We start from the raw sequence: 18,020 nt of genomic DNA on the forward strand, positions 1-18,020 counted from the left end.
CCACCCAAGTACAAAAGGAAAATATTTTGTTCTCACCAGAGATATTGTTAAACAGAGATAAAACCTGTTTTGCCACAATGTTCAAATAAACGCAAACAAGTTTGAGATCTAATCTAAGAGGAGAAAAAACAAAACAGTCTTCCAAAATAAACAGAACACGATATAAGGTAATAGTCGTTAAGGAAAAGACTTTTCTTTGGATAATACTTCTCATTGTAGGACATTTTTTTTCGTGGTGGACCCAAATTAAAGGGAATCAGGAGCAGGTGTGATAAAAAATGGGGATGGTATTTAATATCAAAAGGAGGTACAATGCAAGAAACAAACATTTGTTCACAAAACAACAAAATGTCCTGACAAAACCAAATCTGAAATGTTATCCAAACCTGGAACAAAGACAGAAACCGGTAATGTAAATCCAAGGGACAAAATAACAAACAAACATTGGGAATTAAACTACTAACAAAATATCCTAACAAGAAACTAGAAAGTGAAAAAACAAACATGGCTTGGCAGTAGAAAATGCAATGACCCAGCCCTCTGTGCTGTCTAGACAGTAATTATAAAGAGCTAGGACAGTAAGAAATGGTGTGCAGTGATTGGACATACCTATGCCCAGATCCAAACCCGGTTGGCACTCTGGGGGAAGGTAGCCTACCACTCCTAACACTATCCTTCCGATGTTGTTGAGGGCTACAGCTTAATACTGCACCAAATTGTTGAATTTGCCTAAGATTGTATATTTGTCATGTTTTCTGCAGCGACGTTGCACTCACATTAGTTATTCAGTGCATCTCTTTTATCCTCACAGTGCATCCTGATCTTCACAGTGATCCAGTACAAACCTATCACATATAATGACTATGTGTATCCCAGTTGGTCTTTGGCCATTGGCTTTTCAATGGCACTTTCCTCAGTCGTCTGTATACCCATCTATGCCCTCTACAAGATCTCCAGGTCCCCAGGAGCCACCTTCAGAGAGGTAAAACCCGTTAACAATTAACAACTGATGTTTGTTATTTGGACTGCATGCATACGTTCATGAGGCATAGTCTGGCATAACACTCAAACTCTTCTTTTTGTTGCGAAATATACGTGTATAAAAAGTACAATACGTGTCATCAGAACCGTATTCACTGTAATGTAACTGGAATCTGGCCGAAGTGAGTCTGTCTTTGTTTCGTCCAACTGTCCGACATGCTCTTAAAATGTCCGTCTATCACCAAGCTACTGCTAGGATACGCTAGGTCTGCTTTGCAAACTTTGCTGGAGGTGTTTTTATTCACCGTATTCAGGCTAAATTACTCCCAAACTCTTGGTACGCATACTTGATGTTGACGACGCCCTTTCTGTATGTTCATCTGACTGCTTGAGTAGACAGAGATGCTATTGTACATGAGTGACTATCAGCAGAGATGAAATTCATGTCGAGATGCCAAAACTGTCGGAAAAATATGTCTAGCGACAGTAGTTGACAATAGACAGTAGTCGACAATAAAATTCATTGCTGACTATTTCTGTTATCAATTTTTGTCGACAGCTCGACTAATCATTGCAGCCCTAAGTCGGACTGTACTGTAATCCCTTGCTGCATTGTGGTTTTCTACATCACAGATTTGTTACATCACAAATTTTGATCGTGCATTGTGTTCTACATTCTGATTCGCTACACAGTTGCCTTGCCTTTTTTCTGCCAGTGTCTTTCTGTGCCTTATTTACATTGCAGTCAGAGTTGTACATAAACTGCTTGACAAACCTAAATTACCTTTTGCACAAATCTTTTACAATTTCAAGTTTCTCTAAAAGCCATCCGATGAAAAAAAGGTTCTGGACCGACAAAAGCATTAGCGGCCAAAACAGAGCTGGACCCTTTCGACCTGCTAAACTTGCTCTGGAGCTTCCTATTGGCTCACTGGCACTTTTTCAAAAATGTTTTAAAAACATATAGTTTCTGTATAGGGACAAACACGACACGTTTTTAACTTTTCTATTTATTATAAATAAATACAGCATGTGTTCCCTTCCTTATTAGACTTATATAAGGCTCCAATATGAGTCTTTACACATTTTCGGTTGCCGACCCCTGCCTGAAGGACGGTAAATGCAGTTTTCCATAACATCCACATGATGGCAAGTATTAAGCGAATTAAAAACGTAGTGTCCTGAAATCTAATTCTGACCCATAGTGCAACCATGCAACAGGTTTATTTTTACAATTATATTTGGCAGTACAGTTGTTTTTTTTAATTGTTTTAAAGTTTATTAAGTACCTGTTAAAGGTGTGTTTGACGTGTCCTTGAAAGGAGAATATATTCTCTATTAAGTGAGTTTAAAGAACCTTTAGAAATGTTTTCCCACCTGCTTTTATCTTACTTTTAGCACTGCTGTTTCGGGACTTGCGACACATTAGGGTGCAGGAAAGGGACGAGGAAAGGTGGAGAGTGATTTCATGCTTGTCCCTGGGTTTTTTTCTTAGTGTAGCCTGAAAATGGTAAAGGTAAAAAAGGCCTGCTTCAAATACAGTCCGTACGCTTACTAAACCCCCAAAGCATAAAAAAAGAACAGTGTATTAGAACTTGAAGACTGACCTGACTGAGGCTGCGATCTTGACATCAAATGCCTGGCTATGTGTGGACTCCACCTTTAAAAAAAATGATTGAGGCTGTTAATTTAGGTTGTACTTTGGTTCTAATATTTAATAGAGTATTTAATGAATAAATAAATACATAGATAAATGGTTCTACTTTGCTGGTTTTGACTATCACGGTTCCTTTTGAAATCTAAACTCGGTGAAATACAAAGGATTAATCAATATTAATTTAACTTTCCCTTTATCTCTCAGCGGTTGAGGTACGCCTGTAAGGCACATGCAAAGTGGGGCCCGGCCCTGCGGGAGCACCGAACAGGCCGCTACGCCGCCAAGGCCCCCGAGGAAAACACGGAGGCCCGTCCATTCAAGGACAAGGACGAAATGAAGGAAGACCTGCAGGAAGAAGCCAGTGAAAGGAAGGACGACATCAGCCTCACCATCCAGGGAAGAAATGGCTCCACAAGTCCACACAACAATCCCAACCCCAGTGTATAGATGGTTCCTCGCTTTGTCAACCACAACCTATGCCATCTTCCCCTCTTCCCTGTCCTCTCCGTCACAACACTTTCCCACAGTCTTGTGTGGGGAAGACCCCTTATTTTGCTGGAGACCTTTACATATTGTAAAGGCTTATTATATTCATCCTAACTTCCGCTAGCTACCTTCGGTTGATCTTTTGGGGGAATACAAGGTGCAAATCACACACAGAAAAGGAAAAGAACACATTTGGTTAGTTTGTACGTTTGCGTGTGTTGCATGGATTGTAAATGTGTGGCACATAATTTAATAATTCGATTTGTTTTTCCTTACATTTGTTTGTAAAAACATGTATACGTCATTCATGCAGTTAAAGGTACAGTAGATTGTAAGACTGCACGCCTGTCATCTTATTATGGACCTGCTGATTTCGATCATTATAGTCATTTATCTAGATCTGGGGATATCATGATACATATTTTACAATGCAGTGACCTCAAGCAAAGTTTATTTCAAAGAAATATTTATGTCTTTTCAATGCCGGACAGAATTTGAACTCAAAGATGCACATTGAACCGATTAAAGCAGTATTCTGCAACCTTTTCTGTGCTACAGACCGGTTTAATGCCTGACTAAACCCTCGCGGCCCGGCCTAATAATAACAATAATAATAATAACAATAAAAACAATAAAATAAAATCATCTTTACGAACACTAGCCCCCGTGAATCTCAATGACATAAAAAGGCATTAGATTCGGTCTTATCATCACACATTTTTTCTAAAGGGACCATATTGCTTTGACTGAACTATTTCCCTTAATGCTCCATCACAACATGATTCAATGTAATGAAGCATTTTGGAAAAATATCAGCCAAAACAAAGTCGTTTAGCGTGGCACTGTGAGTAAAAGTAGGGTGATGATGAAATAAAACACCTTTTGCATTGATACCTACATTCCGAGTGGGCTTGAAGCTAAGACTGGGCCCTCTCACCGCAGTGATCCGGGTCCACTTCCCGCCGTATCCAATATTCAGCTAATTATGTCTGCCATGTCACCCAAACATTGATTGGCTGATAAGAATGCGCTCACACGGGTATGAATATGTTTCACCTTCGTTCTGTTTGGCCTGGTACTAAACGACCCACAGCGCGGAACCGGTCCGCGGCCCGGTGGTTGTCGACCACTGGATTAAAGCACACAACAATAGCACAATTTAAAAAAAAATCCAAGGTCATGGTCTAAGTAAACTTGATGGTTAGACAATACAGACTCAAAATAATTCAATAAAATGTGATTCTATTGGATACATTAACAGAACTCCAACTATTAAGAGGTGTCGTCCCTTTGTTAGTGATCTTTTCAATGTGAAATACAAATATTGGATGCAAGTGAGGGAGAATCCCATCAGTAATTTCTGTATTGTCTTAATTTCCTTGGTTTTAGGCAGTCCACCACGTGTGGTGTGTTCTGTGTTCAGTTCTTCAGTTATGTCATATTTTAAGAGAAAAATAAAAAGGAATACTTTTTGAACATATCAACTTTTACTTTTACATAAATGTAAATTGTAGTCGCACAGTTTTGTGATAGAAGTATCGTTTAATCATCTCACTGTTGTAACAGTTTAGTCTGTCAATATTACGGCAAAGAGTATATTTTGTGTAAAATAAAAACCTGAATCAGAATCGTAAATATCCATGCTCACCCTTACTGTTTCTGTTCTAACAAAAGGAAATGTGACAAGGATTTGCATACATATGCAACTGCGGTATATATTGCAATTTAAGTATACAATGACTTGATCAGGAAACACTGTTTATTCATGAAAAAATGAGTACCTGGCCATTTTGTTTTAAAAAATCATGAACAAAGAATACGTTGAGATTGCAGCACATTTAGGTTGCCCCTCCAGGCTCAATTTTTCCTTCTGCACACCATCGACATGTAATGAAAACGTTTTTCTATTCATTTGATGAATTCAAAAATGAAATTGCTGCTTTTAACCACAAGATGGCACAACATAGCAATTAAGCACAAGGGCACAGTTCCAAAAGCACACATTTCTCACTGATATTTGAAGCAAGATACTGGCGAATTTATTTCAATTAATAAATAGAGGGATGTCTGTATTTAAGTCCTTAAATACAACTTTATGTATGTTGATTGGTCGGTATTTAATCAAATCCTTGAAAAAAAAATTGTTTTTGTGGAAACGTGTTACTTAAAAATATTCTGTTTTTTTCTACACTTTGTGTCCTTGAGGGTACGTAGGAGTTTGCCTATCCAGTCTACATGTGTTTTGTGGACTTGGATAAGACATTTTACCATGTTCCTTGGGGAGCCCTGTGAAGGATGCCTTAGTAGCAGCCCAGATGAGACTGGTCCATGTATGACCGCTGCCAGAGTTTTTCGCATTCATTTCCAGCGGGAATTTGACTTTGCAGAGACTGCCCTTTGTCACAGACGCTGTTCATAACTTTTATGGACAGAATTTCTAGGCCGTGGCGCGGAAGGGATCCAGTTTGTAAGCCGTAGCAGCACATCTCTGCTTTTTCCAGATGATGTGGTACTGTTAGCTCTCTCAAGGCGTGATCTTAAGCTCTCATTGGAGTGGTTAGCAACCGAGTGTGAAGCAGCTAGGATGAAGATCAGCTCCTCCCAATCCGAGACCATAATTCTCAACCGGAAAAAGGTGGCATGCCCTTTCCAGGTCGGCGATGAGATGCTTGTCCCAAGTGCAGGAGTTCATGTATCTTGGGATTTAGTTTATGAGCAAGGGTAGGATAGAACAGAAGACTGACGCACAGATCAGTGCAGCGTCTGTAGTCATTCAGACCCCGTATTGGTCCGTCGTGGTGAAGAAGGAGCTGAGCTGAAAGGCAAAGCTCTTGATCTATCACTCGTTCTACCTTCCTACCTTCAAGCCTATAGTCACAAACTGTGGGTCGTGACCGAAAGAACAAGATCTCAGATACAGATGGCTGAAATTAGTTTGAAAAGCTTAGCCATCCCGGATGAACTGAGTGTAAAGCCGCTGCTCTTCAGGATTAAGAGCAGCCAACTGATTTGGCTCGGGCATCTGATAAGGATGCTTCCTGGACACCTCCCTCGGGAGGGGTTCGGATATGTCTCACTAACAGGGTGCATCGGGGGATGACCCTGGACATGCTAGAGAGACTGTGTCTCTAGGCTGTTTTGAGAACGCTTTGGGATCCTGTCGGAAGAGCTTTTAATGGCTGGGAATCTGGAGGTCTGGGCTTACCAGCTGAGGCTGCCGGGCCCTCGTATAAGCAATAGATGATGGATGGATGGTTTTTTTTTTCCATCGTTCACTCATGGTTGAAATTTCTGTTAAAAGTAAATATAATGTTGTCAAATCAGCCCCTTGATTATCTTTTTTCCCTGCAGATCTAGCACAAGTTTTTCTTAACTTTGTATAGAAATGTAAAAAAAAAAGTAAAAATGACTGTGTGTGTGTGTGTGTGTGTGTGTGTGTGTGTGTGTGTGTGTGTGTGTGTGTGTGTGTGTGTGTGTGTGTGTTCGTCCAAGATTATTTTCTGTGAATTTGTTGCTTCTGGTTGTTAAATGTAGATGTCATATGTACTGCACGTAGTTGACTAATATGCTTTTACTGCTGAGTCTGCATGTAGATCTGACGTAGTGTTAATATAAATCTAGTTCTAATCCTGACTGGTGATAATAAAATGCCCATACCCTAAAATAATTTGTACTAGGACAAAGGGAAAAAAATAATTAACTCATTTTATTTCCACATTGAATTAATTTTCCCTTCTGTACCATAGCCATCTTATATTATACAGGCATTGCCAAACTAAAAGCTGTGAACTGAAACTTGAACTTTACAAAAAGTATCAGTTTCTACAGAGAGTGAGGTCGGGGATGGACTTTGGTCGCAGCAACAATACTTTGTTTTTTTAGTTTAGGAGTATGTGTGTGTCCGTGATGCGTTCTGTGTGGTAAAGACCCATTACAGACAAGTGTCAACTAACTTGACACTAGGGCTTAGATCTTAGAAATTTGGGTCGGGTCGGGCCCAAGAATGTCAATCATTATGTTCGGGTCTAAGCCAGGCTTCTCTCTCGCTGACTTTAAAATAAATAAATAAATAAAAAAAACTATTCAACCGTCATTCTTATTTGTTTCTTTTTCTTTTGTTGCGTGTTGGAGAATCCGCGCAATGGATTCAACCCCCCTCTTGCGCAGCGCAGCCCACGTCGCCGCACTCTGTGCTGCACAATAGGAGGACTAAATCCATCCCAGTGGTCCTCCACCGTGCAACTCAAAGAAAAAGAAACAACAAACAATCACGGGTGGATAGTTTTCTTTTTACATTAGTGAGAGAGAAAAAAATCGAGCTGGATTTTTTTCAGGCCTGGTCTTACCTTTACATGACACTAATTGTTAAACGTGAGCGAAACAAACACCAAATAATTCCGTCCATTCCAGAAAATAGTTGCTTGCTGTAGAATGATCCCACAGATTTCAGGACCCATTTTTCATTTTACAGTCTGTGGTATATTCTGCATGGTTTTAACAAAACTCAGTTCTGGACTTGTATAAGCTTTTGACGTGAAACTAGAAAAACCCACAGCGACTCACACAAAGTTGCTAATATTGTACAAAATCTACTACCCTGTTTGCTTCTGATCCAATGTTTATGTACTTCTTTAAATGCATATTTTTTACAAGCATTGTGAGAAGCGTGCTTTTTGATTATAAATGCACATTTCCAAGTTGAAAAAAAAATCCAGTGGTCCTACTGTATTGAACAAAATAGTCCAAGTGTAGTTTGTCAACTTTTGTGTCACATGTCACACGGGATTGGATAAGAAAAAAAGCACAGTTTTTCTGGAACCTTCTATCATATCTCTATCTAACTGTGTGTGTGTGTTCTTCCTGTTCTTCACCCTTTAGGGCCAAAATGCATTGAAACGTCTTAGTCCTGTCAGCTGTATATTGTACAACTGTTAAATTACATTGATAAATAAAATATATTTTAAAGATCGGTATTTGGGTGATGAATGGTCGAATACTTATGTGATTGAGAACACGTTTATGTGAGGCTGTTTGAAAAGTAAATCATACTTGCTCTCACATATACCATCATAACTATATTCTTATATAGACACACTCATACCCATGCACACACATTATACTCTCATACAGACTATTATACTCTCTCACAAATATTATACTTCGCGGCCAACATCTTCTTTTCAGAAGTTTAATATAAGTAAGTAAATTGAGTCTGAGACCCCTGCTTCATGGATAACATTTCCCGTGCATAGGTTTATCCCCCATTAGTAAGTATGTTTTACATTTAAAGTGTTGTTATTTTCGCATGTATAAATATATTAGTTTGGTTTTGTTTTATATGTTTGATGTGAAGCCATGCCGTTGGGTGTTTCACAAAGGGCTTTATTTTTTAATAGAATGGGTGTACTTCTGCCTCGTGTAATTTATTTATCTTCCCAAAAGACAGGGGGATTCCAGAAGAATTAAAGAGGTTGCAGGCAGAGTGCTAGAACAGATCAGCATCCGTTACGGATGATATAATTTCACCACAATATATGCTGTCTCACATCGCAAGTACTAAAAAAGTAACAAGCACCTGAAAAACACAAAGTTATCCATTTCAAGTAATCAGTTGATTAATTCATTATTTTCAAATTTGGATATTAATTTTACATATAATGGGATTGGGTATAATGCTTTTTTTTCATAATGAAAAATAATAGTCTGGGTTTTAATTTTGACCAGAGCAAGAAACAATTCAGGTTTTTTTTTTTTGCTATTGTAACTTGTAGATGTGTTTGTTTGTTTTCTATAACAATTAGTACATGTCTGTTTTTTTTTTTAAATATCACTTGGTCTTATGAACACTGCTCTACACTACCTTCGAAACAATTATCCCATCTACAGCCTTGTCCATATACACACTGGTGCATGATAGATCTGAGGTCAGGCCCAATTTCATATGTACCAACTTTGGTAAAGCTAGAACTGTTGTCTGAGCTGTCTTCAAGAGATAATATCTGAAAGAGTAAAGCTTCTTTAAAATTGCTTGAGTATGCTTGGTGTAACGTTTAGGCAGGATTCATCATTTAACTCCCACAGACGCCCGATGCCAGTGAAAGCTTTGTTCTTTTGGGCATCAGAAATATGTGAATTTCTCACTGCTCTGAGGGAGGTTCAACAAGTTCAATCATAACATAGTTTAAGAGTGTAAACACTTTCATTTTGTTGGTTGCTCCAGCTAAAATAAGCCATTAAAGAATAAACATTTTCAGCAGTTCCAAAAGACTGCACCCTTTGTACTGACCGAAATAAAAAGGACGGATCATACCCTTCTAATAATAAGGCTGTCGAACTCCATTTACCTGGGTGCTGCTGGAGCTAGGGTCTTGGTGAGGTTTGGCCAAATCAGGTTTTCCACGAAAAGTGTGGGTTAAAACATTCCATTGTTTTCAAATACAACCAGTTCAGATTCTCCCCTGCTCACAGAGCGAAGAAGGCTGGGATGGACTCTAGCACCCCAGCTACACTAGTGAGGATAAGTGGTGCAGAAAGTGAATGGATGTTTTTAAATATATATTTTTAATACGCTTCACAAAATATGATCTTTTAAAAAAAGCCACTAAGAGTTCAAATTAAAAAAAATGGGCGAAAATTGTTCTACTGAATTTTGTCCCCGATTTTTTTGTCTCAGTTATTCAAATTTTTATCAACCTTTAGATTTTTGAATTATTAATATTCTAACCTCCATAATTGAACTGTTTGCGTGCAAAAATGGCATTAACTACTCACATACTTATTAAGTGATAATGACCGTACTATTGTACTCTAAGGCAATTATTGCATACAATATAATTTAAATATACAGCACTTTTTTGTTAACGTTTCCTAAAAATTCATCAAACGTCGCATGAGAAATCTGTAAATAGAAAGGCCACTGTCGCGGGAGAAAATGTTGAAATTAACTATTAGCTAATTTACAAACATATATGTGGTGTGAATACTAATTATTTGGTGATTTCAAAAAAGTTAAAAGATTTTCTTAAAAAACAAATATTGTCAGTTATAAGATTTTCCCATACATACAATCAATCAGTAATAAATTTAATTAATTATCAAATAGGGCTGTACTTATAGGGACAGTACGCATTATTCAGTGCTTCATCGTCATTCATCAAAAACAATAATGGGTTTAGTAATTTGCAAACATACATGACCAATGACACACTGTAGATGTGGATATTTTTTAAAAATGTTTAGGTCAAGAAATTGCTTGTCATTTTACATAACATGAGCCTCAACTGCATGGAGATTACATAGTTTTCTGCCATCTTGCTGCCATCGGTACCCCAATAAACATAAGCAAAACCTATCAATAGGCTGAGAAAATAAATAGAATGGTGCTTCATGGTCACTATGAGTCTCTGTAATTTTCATTCTTAGTTTTAGCACTTGTTTTTTTTGTTGCAAGACAGAATACAACAACATCCAGTGATCAAATAATAACCTCCTTTCTTCTTACTATAATATCAAGGTTAGGGCCTCATCCTGAGGGCCACAAATGTCCCAACGGCCACGAGTTTAATAACTTTTCAAACTTTTCCGTAGTAATGGACGTTACTAAGAATCTTGGTAATGATCTGATCCAAAGTAAATACAAGTTAACTGTCTAAGGGAAAAAGTCGAGAGTAAAAAAGCAGCAATGTAACGAAAAAGCAACTACTATATAATGTTAACAAGAAAATAAAATGTCTTCCATTGCACAATAATCTGACAATAAAGTGAGTAGTACACGTGTAAACACAATTGGATCGAACTTAAAAGTTCTAATGTGCAATGGAGATGAAAATTAGAGAACACCTAACAAAAAAATTCAATAATTCTGAAAAAGATGCAATCATTACAGCTCAATAGTTTAAGTACATCTTGTTGTGACTGTCCCATGCCACTACAACACTTTTTCACAAAATGATGCAGAGAAGTCATGGGAGAATTTTTTGTGGTCAGATGAGACCAAAATAGAACTTTTTGGTGTCTCCCACCAAAAAGTGCTAATCTAGCACATGTTGCTAATTTCCTTGATTATATGTCAATCCCTATTAACTGGCATTCCAACTGCCAGTTTCACTGACTTTGCAAGATAGTTGTCTGTTCTAAAGCGACAAATGCAAGAGAGGACAGGTCACTGCGGAGGATGTCAATGGGTAATCGTTTCCACACTGCAGCTGAAATCGCTCGATAGTCCGGTGCTGAACATGGTAATCTGTCTTGCCGTACATTGTCTCACCGTTTAAGAGCATTTAGACTGAAAGCTCCCACTGCAATGACCAAACCTCTCATTAGCAAAACAAAATTCAAAAAGCTAGACCAAGCTTTGGTGAGGAGCATGATGGGTGAACAGAGAAGTCCAGAGTTCACTTCAGTGATGAGATCCAATTTAATTTATTTGCTCTGATGGGAAGGTTTATGTTTGTAACACATTGGAGAAAAACTAAACCCAACGTGCGTAAGAACGTCAGTGAAAGGTGGAGAAGGAAGTGTCACAGTTTTGGGCATGTTATGCTGCAGGAGTTGGCCCCCTTGTACAGCTACATGGCTGAGTTAATGCAAATATGTATCAAAACCTTCTTCAACAGCACATCGGTCCTTACTTGCGATCATTCCTCAATCAGCCTGCAGTCTTTATGAAGGACAATGCTCATGTCACACAGCAAAACAGGTAAGAATTTCCCTGAATGTGATTACATTGAATTAAGGGCATGGCCTGCCCAGAGTCCTTATCTCGACTTAATAAAGAAACCTCTGGAAAATCATTGGTGACAAAGCTATGGTCAGGAACCCACTACAATTACCACACTGTGGAGGAGGCTGGAAGAAGAATGGACCAAATTCACACCAGAGCATTGTGAAAGACCAGGGATATTCCGTGTACACGTTTTACTAATTTCTGACTGATGTAACCTTCTGTTTTATTCCATGCCAAAGTCATTGATGTTCTTTAATTTAGATCAGTGCGTTTACTGAAAAAAAAATTGGGGGGGTAAAATAGCTTTAGTCATTTTGGGGGGAAAGTGTTGTAGTACCATGATATAGACACAATAAAATGTCATTTAACTGTGGAACAGGGAAGTTTGTAAAATTTAAAAAGTAATTTTATCTCCAGTGTATATAGAATCTCATGACCCGCTAGCAACATTATTATAGTGAGAGTTAAAATTTGAAGACGGTATCGATCCCAAGACAATAGTATCCGATCCAAGACCTTGCTCAGCATCATTATTTAGATCGTTCCACCCATCTTCGCTCAGCATTATTATTTGGATCGTTCCATCCATCTTTACTCTTTAAGGATGCCATGCCAAGTTTCAAACATGGTCAAATTGGAACTCAGAGGAGATAAACACAACTGGAGTTATATTGCATGTTTCCGCTGCCTTCATCAAACCTCTCCAAAAAAATCTGTTTTTAATACATTTGTCTCCCATCATTTTCACCTACATGCCCCCATTCTGAAACCTATCAGCGCTATTTCATACTCACTCTAATTTCCTTCTTCAAATATGACAGCCTTCACTTCATTTACACCTGTTGCCAGCAGTGAAAGATCTGTTAGTATGTAAACAAGCAATTTCATGCGTTCTAATCGGGATTTTATTACAATAAGCTTGACAGGCATGAATGTGTCAAATAGCTCTTTACTTGGGAAATATCATGTAGATTTGGTCCAGGAGGCAGAGGTTGTCTAATTTAATGGCAGACTTCTCTCTTTCAGTAAAGCCTTTTGTGAGGATGGCACAAGCGGCTTTCCTCGGTTCATCCCCTCTTTATGCCACTAATACCTCACATTTGTTCTGCAAAGCAAATTAGATTGAGTATAGTGCTGTTTTTCAAGGCTGATTGGGAAGACAAAATGTTTATTCCTGAATTTGGCCTTTTCATCACCCGCAGGCAAAGCGAATGTGGTGTTAATGTTTTCGATACAAGGATTTATGTAGTTTCATCGTAGGTGCATGTCCACTGTGAGAGAGATAAACTAAAAAGGAGAATCCAGAAATCACAATGCATGATTTTTTTAACGATTTATTTGTGTGATATAGCTGCAAATACATATTTGAACACCTGAGAAAATGAATGTTAATATTTGGTACAGTAGTCTTTGTCTGCTTTTAAAGAGGTCAAATGTTACCTTTAGTCTTTCACCCGGTTTGCACACACTGCAGGAGGGATCTTGTAACACTCCACCGCACAGATCTTCTCTAAATCAGTCAGGTTTTTGGGGTGTCGCTAAGAAACACGGAGTTTGAGTTCCCTCCAAAGATTTTCGATTGGGTTCAGGTCGAGACTGGCAGGGCCATGCTAGAACCTTGATATTTTGGTTTTCCTGGCTGTGTGGACCCAGCCACGACCCATCATTAATGCTCTTACTCAGGGAGGGAGGTTGTTCCCCAAAATCTCACAATACACGGTCCCAGTCATCCTCTCTTCAATGCAGTGCACTCGTCCTGACCCCCAAAGCACCCCCATGCTTCAGAGTTGGGATGGTGTTTTTCGAATTGCACTCTTCATTCTTCTTTCGCCAAACACGCTCAGTGGAATTATGACCAAAAAGTTCTATTTTGGTCTCATCTGACCACAAAATTTTTTCCCATGACTTTTCTGCATCATCCAAATGGTCCAATGCAAACATAACACGGGCCTTGACATGTGCTGGTTTAAGCAGGGGAACCTTTCGTGCCATGCATGGTTTTAAATCATGACGTCTTAGTATATTACCTACAGTAACCTTGAAAACACTGGTCCCAGCTCTTTTCAGGTCATTAAACAACTCATTTGGTGTAGTTCCTGTCATGATTGCCGATTGAGCGAAGCCAACAGCCCGGACAGCTGATTGGTGGACAATCTTTTATTAAAACCGCGGCTTCCTCTTGGAAGCCGTCAGATCGTTATGCGAACTGTTGCCTTCAGTTCAGTAAGCCTTTTTGTCTGAGTCCGTTCCTGCTCTGCTTTTTTCTGCCTGATCCTTGTTGCCAACCTGTTTCCGGACCTGACTACGCCCCGTTCTGCTTGCCTGTTACCTGACCTGTTTTGTCCAGTTACCTGCCTGCCTCCTGCTACCGACCTATTTTACGAACTTGACACCGCCTTTAATCTCCAGTCCCGGCCAACGACTTGCTATTCCAGCCTGTCTCCTATCCTCCTCGCCAGACACGGAAGTGCCACTTCCGCACCGCCCACTCCTCTTGTCCGTCAGCCATCGGATCGTGGAAGCAAGCCCTGCTCTCCCTCTTATATCAATAAAAACTGAGAAAACGAGCGCTATTGGGTCCCGTCTCCATTCCTGGTATGCGACAGTTCCAGGATGATTCCTCACCTTTCTTAGAATCATTGAGACCCCACGAGGTGATATTTTGTATGGGGCTCCACTCCGATTGAGATTGACCATCGTGTTCAGTTTCTTTCATTTTCTAATGATTGCCCCAACAGTGGACCTTATTATACCAAGCTGCTTGGCAATTGCGCCATAGTCCTTTCCAGCCATATGGAGATGTGCAATTTTGTCTTTCGTGTCTTTGGACAGCTCTTTGGTTTTCGCCATATTTAGTTAAAGTCTTACTGAATGTATGGGGTAGATGGGTGTCTTTATGCAGCTAATGACCTCAAACAGGTGCATCTGATTCAGGATGATACATGGAGTGCAGGTGGACTTCGAATGGGCGGAATAACAGGTGTTAAAATAATTAATTGCAGCTGTACACAAATAAGTTGTTGAAAAAAATCATGCATATATATATATATATATATATATATATATATATATATATATATATATATATATATATATATATATATATATATATATATATATATATATATATATATATATATATATATATATATATATATATATATATATATATATATATATATATATATATATATATATATATATATATATATATATATATATATATATATATATATATATATATATATACACGGCGGCGCAGTGGTTAGCGCGTGTGCGGCACAGTTCTGAGGTCGTGGGAACCTCCTGAGTGGGTTCAAATCCAGCTCCCGGCCTTACTGTGCGGAGTTTGTATGTTCTCCCCGTGCTTGCGTGGGTTTCCTCCGGGCACTCCGGTTTCCTCCCACATTCCAAAAACATGCATTTCAGGTGAATTGGCTGGTCCAAATTGTCCCTAGGTGAGACTGAGCGAGTGTGTTGTCTGTCCCCGTGTGCCCTGCGATTGGCTGGCAACCAGTCCAGGGTGTCCCTTGCCCACTGCCCGATGATTGCTGGGATGGGCTCCAGCATCCCCGCGACCCTACTGAGGATAAGCGGTGCAGCTGATGAGATTAGATATATATATATATATATATATATATATATAAATATATATAGCCGTCTCCAGGCATTGGGCAGGGGACACCCTGAACTGGTTGCTAGCCAATCGCAGGGTGTATATATATATATATATATATATATATATATATATATATAGTGAGAGAGAGTATTTTCCGCACTATAGGGCGCACCCCCAAAAAATTTTTTTTGGTCCTATATCTTCCATAGATAAGGCGCACCGGATTATAAGGCGCTACAATGGGAACGTCGACAAAACAGTCAGATGATTCAGTCAAACTGATTACCCCCTTAACATTCCCAAAGCTTGCAAAGAAGCAAATACGTGTCGTAGACACGTGCGGATGCGGTGTCCGTACGATGTCACTCAAATGCATCATTTCAAATATCTTTCGTAAGGTTAAAGTCTTGGGATTCAAGAAATGCCAACCATTCCTTAGTTTCTATTTTCTTTTTCGCTCGCAACTTTACTGTGTATATGACAATAAACACTTGGAATTGAGTTTAAGTCACTCAACTCATCACAGCAACATCAAGATCGTTCTAAAACAAGATACCGGGAAAATATAAAGCCGCATAGCTCACTTAAGTTCTCACGTTCAATAATGATACGCAACCATGGTCTTTTTACAACCGTGAGTGTGGTAAATCCAGGAGAGTAAAATATTTACAAATACAGACTAATGAAACATGTTTCTTTATGGCGTAGTTTAGCAAGCTTGCTATTCAGTCATCTTTTTAGGCCAATTGCAGGGTTTGTTTTGGCCCTCTAGCCTATCCGAGGCTCCGAATAACTTCAGCCAATAGCGATTTAACTGATGATTGACACATCTTTTTCGGCCAATTGCAGGGTTTGTTTTGGCCCTCTAGCCTATCCGAGGCTCCGAATAACTTCAGCCAATAGCCATCGATTTAACTGATGATTGACACATCTTTTTCGGCCAATTGCAGGGTTTGTTTCGGCCCTCTAGCCTATCCGAGGCTCCGAATAACTTTAGCCAATAGCGATCGATTCAAATGATGATTGACACATTGGTTAGCCAATGAAACGCCGGTATATAGAGCCCAGCATACACCGCGGACTACTCCACGTTCGGGGGAAAATGGAGTCGGCGGCTGTTGCGTAAGTTGCGAAACCTTGCGATTTAATATTGCGCCATATAGAAGGCGCACTGTATTATAAGGCGCATGGTCAGCTTTTGAAAAAAATTACGACTTTTAGGTGCACCTTATAGTGTGGAAAATACGTTTTATATATATATATATATATATATTTTTTTTTTTTTTTTTCGTATCAAACAGGTAGCCCCTGCGTTAATTACTCATTCCTAGACCCCTGGTATGAAGTATAAAAACTAAAATTACATACATTGGAGTGTCCCCCACATAAAATGTTCCTGCTCCTGCTTGTTTTCTATGTGATGTTGCGGAGCAGAAAATTCACTGTCTCACACTCTCTCCTCTCTGTCACACATTAAGTGTGAAACTGCCGTCATGCAAGAGAATCGGGCGCCAGGGGTAAATCTGCCAACTGGTCTCGGGCATTAGCAAAATGGGCTACGTGATGCCTTCCTGGCTTTTTGGCCATGAGGCAATAGGATGAGTTCGGTTGAAAGGAAGAAAATGGTTCATGATATTTCAATTTTGAAAAAACATTTTTATAAAATACCATCAGTTTTTCTCATTGAGGTTTGTGAGACCATGGTGGGTGGACAGTCTCGAGGGGTCTAGGAGCATGCTCCCCTCGAAGAAAAATTTACAGCGGGGTGAGGGACAAACAGAGTTGCTGGATACAACCGGAATGTTTGATGTTTGATCTTACAAGAAGCTAGATCTATGATGACTGTGTGCTCATGTAACCTATTCAACCATAAATGCACTACTTATGAAAGACAATGACATAGCACAAGTCATACCTATAAAGCATGGTAAAAGAGACAGGAGTTTGGGGCAAAAACTACTTGCTCGTCATTTAATAGCCGTACCAATACAATGTATTAAGGTATTTTAACAGTAATAATTATCATTACCACTGCTTTTGTGATCACTACTGTGACTGGATCCTTTACAGTAGGGCGTGTTTTTTGGCATCAATCCGATCCAAGTAAATACATGGTAGCACAGACCCATATTATACTACGTTCTGTTAATGATGATTGCACAATTGAACAATAGTGTACCGGTCTGTCACTTACCAGGTGAAACGTAAGAGATGTGCAAAAGATGCTGAGGGAGAAAGAGAAGGGCAGAACTCTCTGACTGACAGAGCTACATAGCACTAATGCACACCATGTTGTTTCAAATCATTTATATAATAATCAAAATAGTTATTTTGATTAACTTTACATTTATACATATTTAAAAATATTATCATATTTTTTTATTAATGCAAGTTCATGAGACTCTGGCAGAACCAATGGAACCCTAGCCCACTAGAATTTTAAATCCAGGCTTCTTTCGGTTTTGCGTATCGCCTATAATATAATAAAATCACACACACCACCTTAGTAAAAGTACATTTAAAAATACGCATATCTATAGATATTTATAATA

The 18,020-nt window shown here is 39.0% G+C and overlaps 2 protein-coding genes across 4 annotated transcripts in view; both read left to right on the top strand.

The window, feature by feature from the left end:
- The window catches only part of slc6a9 (solute carrier family 6 member 9), a 70,939-nt gene extending 62,846 nt beyond the window's left edge, over window positions 1-8,093 (top strand). For all 3 annotated transcript variants that reach the window (XM_088347999.1, XM_088348075.1, XM_088348155.1), the window contains 2 exons: window positions 812-982; window positions 2,843-8,093. In XM_088347999.1, coding sequence (XP_088204125.1) covers window positions 812-982; window positions 2,843-3,085 — 414 coding nt within the window. In that variant the 3' untranslated portion in view covers window positions 3,086-8,093. The remainder of the gene's footprint in view (window positions 1-811; window positions 983-2,842) is intronic.
- The window catches only part of lrrc24 (leucine rich repeat containing 24), a 322,288-nt gene that overhangs the window by 215,552 nt on the left and 88,716 nt on the right, over window positions 1-18,020 (top strand). The gene's annotated exons all lie outside the window — the stretch shown is intronic.

The sequence above is a fragment of the Urocampus carinirostris genome, chromosome 1, assembly GCF_059441175.1.
Source record: "Urocampus carinirostris isolate Australia breed hairy pipefish chromosome 1, RoL_Ucar_1.0, whole genome shotgun sequence".
Taxonomy (NCBI): Eukaryota; Metazoa; Chordata; class Actinopteri; order Syngnathiformes; family Syngnathidae; genus Urocampus; species Urocampus carinirostris.